Below are 1457 nucleotides of genomic sequence, written 5' to 3'. Positions count from 1 at the left end.
TATACTCAACACTATACTCAACACTATACTCAACACTATATACTCAACACTATACTCAACACTATATACTCAACACTATATACCCAACACTATACTCAACACTATATACTCAACACTATATACCCAACACTATACTCTTGGGGTTTTGTTTTGTTTCCCAGTCTCTCTACTTTGGTTATAATGGGGTCTGAACCTTGGACCTCATGCACTCGAGGCAAGTCCCAGACTGCGGAGCTATATCCTCAGCTCCTATACCTTATGATCCTTACACCAGACTTGACTGGGTTACTTACTATAGCCCTTCTTTTTTATGTTACTTTTAGGTACACGACCTTATATAAGTGACTTATAGGTCTAACTTAGCCATACTCCAGTGTGTCATAAACAATTCTTAGAAATTATAAAAGCAATGCCAAGTGTGCCTATAGGCCCATGCCTACAATCTCAGAACTCAGAAGGCGAAGGCTAGAGGATTGTGAGTGTGAGGTCAGCTACACGGTAAGACTGTATCTCTCACACACAAACACAATTATCAAGGCAATTATTAATGTACGTTAGGGTTTTTTTTTTTTAAGTATATTACACTACATGGTGGAGATCAGAGGCCAACTTGCGTGAGCTGATTATCTCTTCCCACCACATGGGCTCTGGGGCTTGAACCCAGATCATTAGACATTAGGCTTCAGCAACGCCTTTATTCACAGAGTCATCTTGCCAGCCCTGCTTCGGTTTTTAAAAAGTGCATGTTATGTGGTATTTTATAGACACTGACCTGCCTACGCTACTACCCCTTCCAGGTCCCTGCCTGATAAGACCATGCAACGGACTCACAGTTTTGACAGAAGTCTTCATCAGACCCATCGGGACATTGCCTCACGCCATCACAAGCCAAGGCGATGTCAATGCAGCAGCCACTGTCACAGAAGAAATGGTAGCGCGAGCAAGCACTGGAGCATCCTGTTTGTGAACAAGTCTCAGGTCACCGGGATGCAGGGCAACTTAACCTCTCCTGTCAGGATGACTGGGGAAGGGGACATGATGCAGGGTAAAGTGACAAGGACAGTGATGTGACAGAACTGGCACAACAGGTCAGAGAGTCCCTCTGTAACCTCTCACTGGACTCTCAGGGCTGCCCCAGAGCTCTCTGCTGGAAGGGTGTCCTTTGCTGCCCTGGTTCCTTTGACCCACACTTATTTGGCATCCATTCACTTGTTCATCTATCATGGAGCCCCATCCTCAGGTGGGTCACCTGACATTACCCCAACTATGGATGACCTGCTTCAGGAGCAACACCATATTACTTACTTACTTTGTCTTGCTTACTTTTTTTTTTTTTTTTTTTTAGAACTCAAAATGTTTGGGTTGATGGGTTTTTTTTGGGGGGTGGGGGTTGATTTTTTTTTTTTTTTTTTTTGAGATAGGGTTTCTTTATGTAGCCTTGGCTATCCCAGAACTAA

General features: G+C 43.8%; 1 protein-coding gene across 2 annotated transcripts in view; it reads right to left on the bottom strand.

Annotated features, from left to right (window-relative positions):
• The window catches only part of Lrp11 (LDL receptor related protein 11), a 26241-nt gene that overhangs the window by 11707 nt on the left and 13077 nt on the right, over positions 1 to 1457 (bottom strand). For both annotated transcript variants that reach the window (XM_021221393.1, XM_021221395.2), the window contains exon 4: positions 832 to 957. In XM_021221393.1, coding sequence (XP_021077052.1) covers positions 832 to 957 — 126 coding nt within the window. The remainder of the gene's footprint in view (positions 1 to 831; positions 958 to 1457) is intronic.

The sequence above is a fragment of the Mus pahari genome, chromosome 21 (assembly GCF_900095145.1).
Source record: "Mus pahari chromosome 21, PAHARI_EIJ_v1.1, whole genome shotgun sequence".
Classification (NCBI taxonomy): domain Eukaryota; kingdom Metazoa; phylum Chordata; class Mammalia; order Rodentia; family Muridae; genus Mus; species Mus pahari.
The sequence above is the reverse complement of the archived record's forward strand: the minus strand, read 5'-3'. Positions and strand labels throughout refer to the sequence as shown.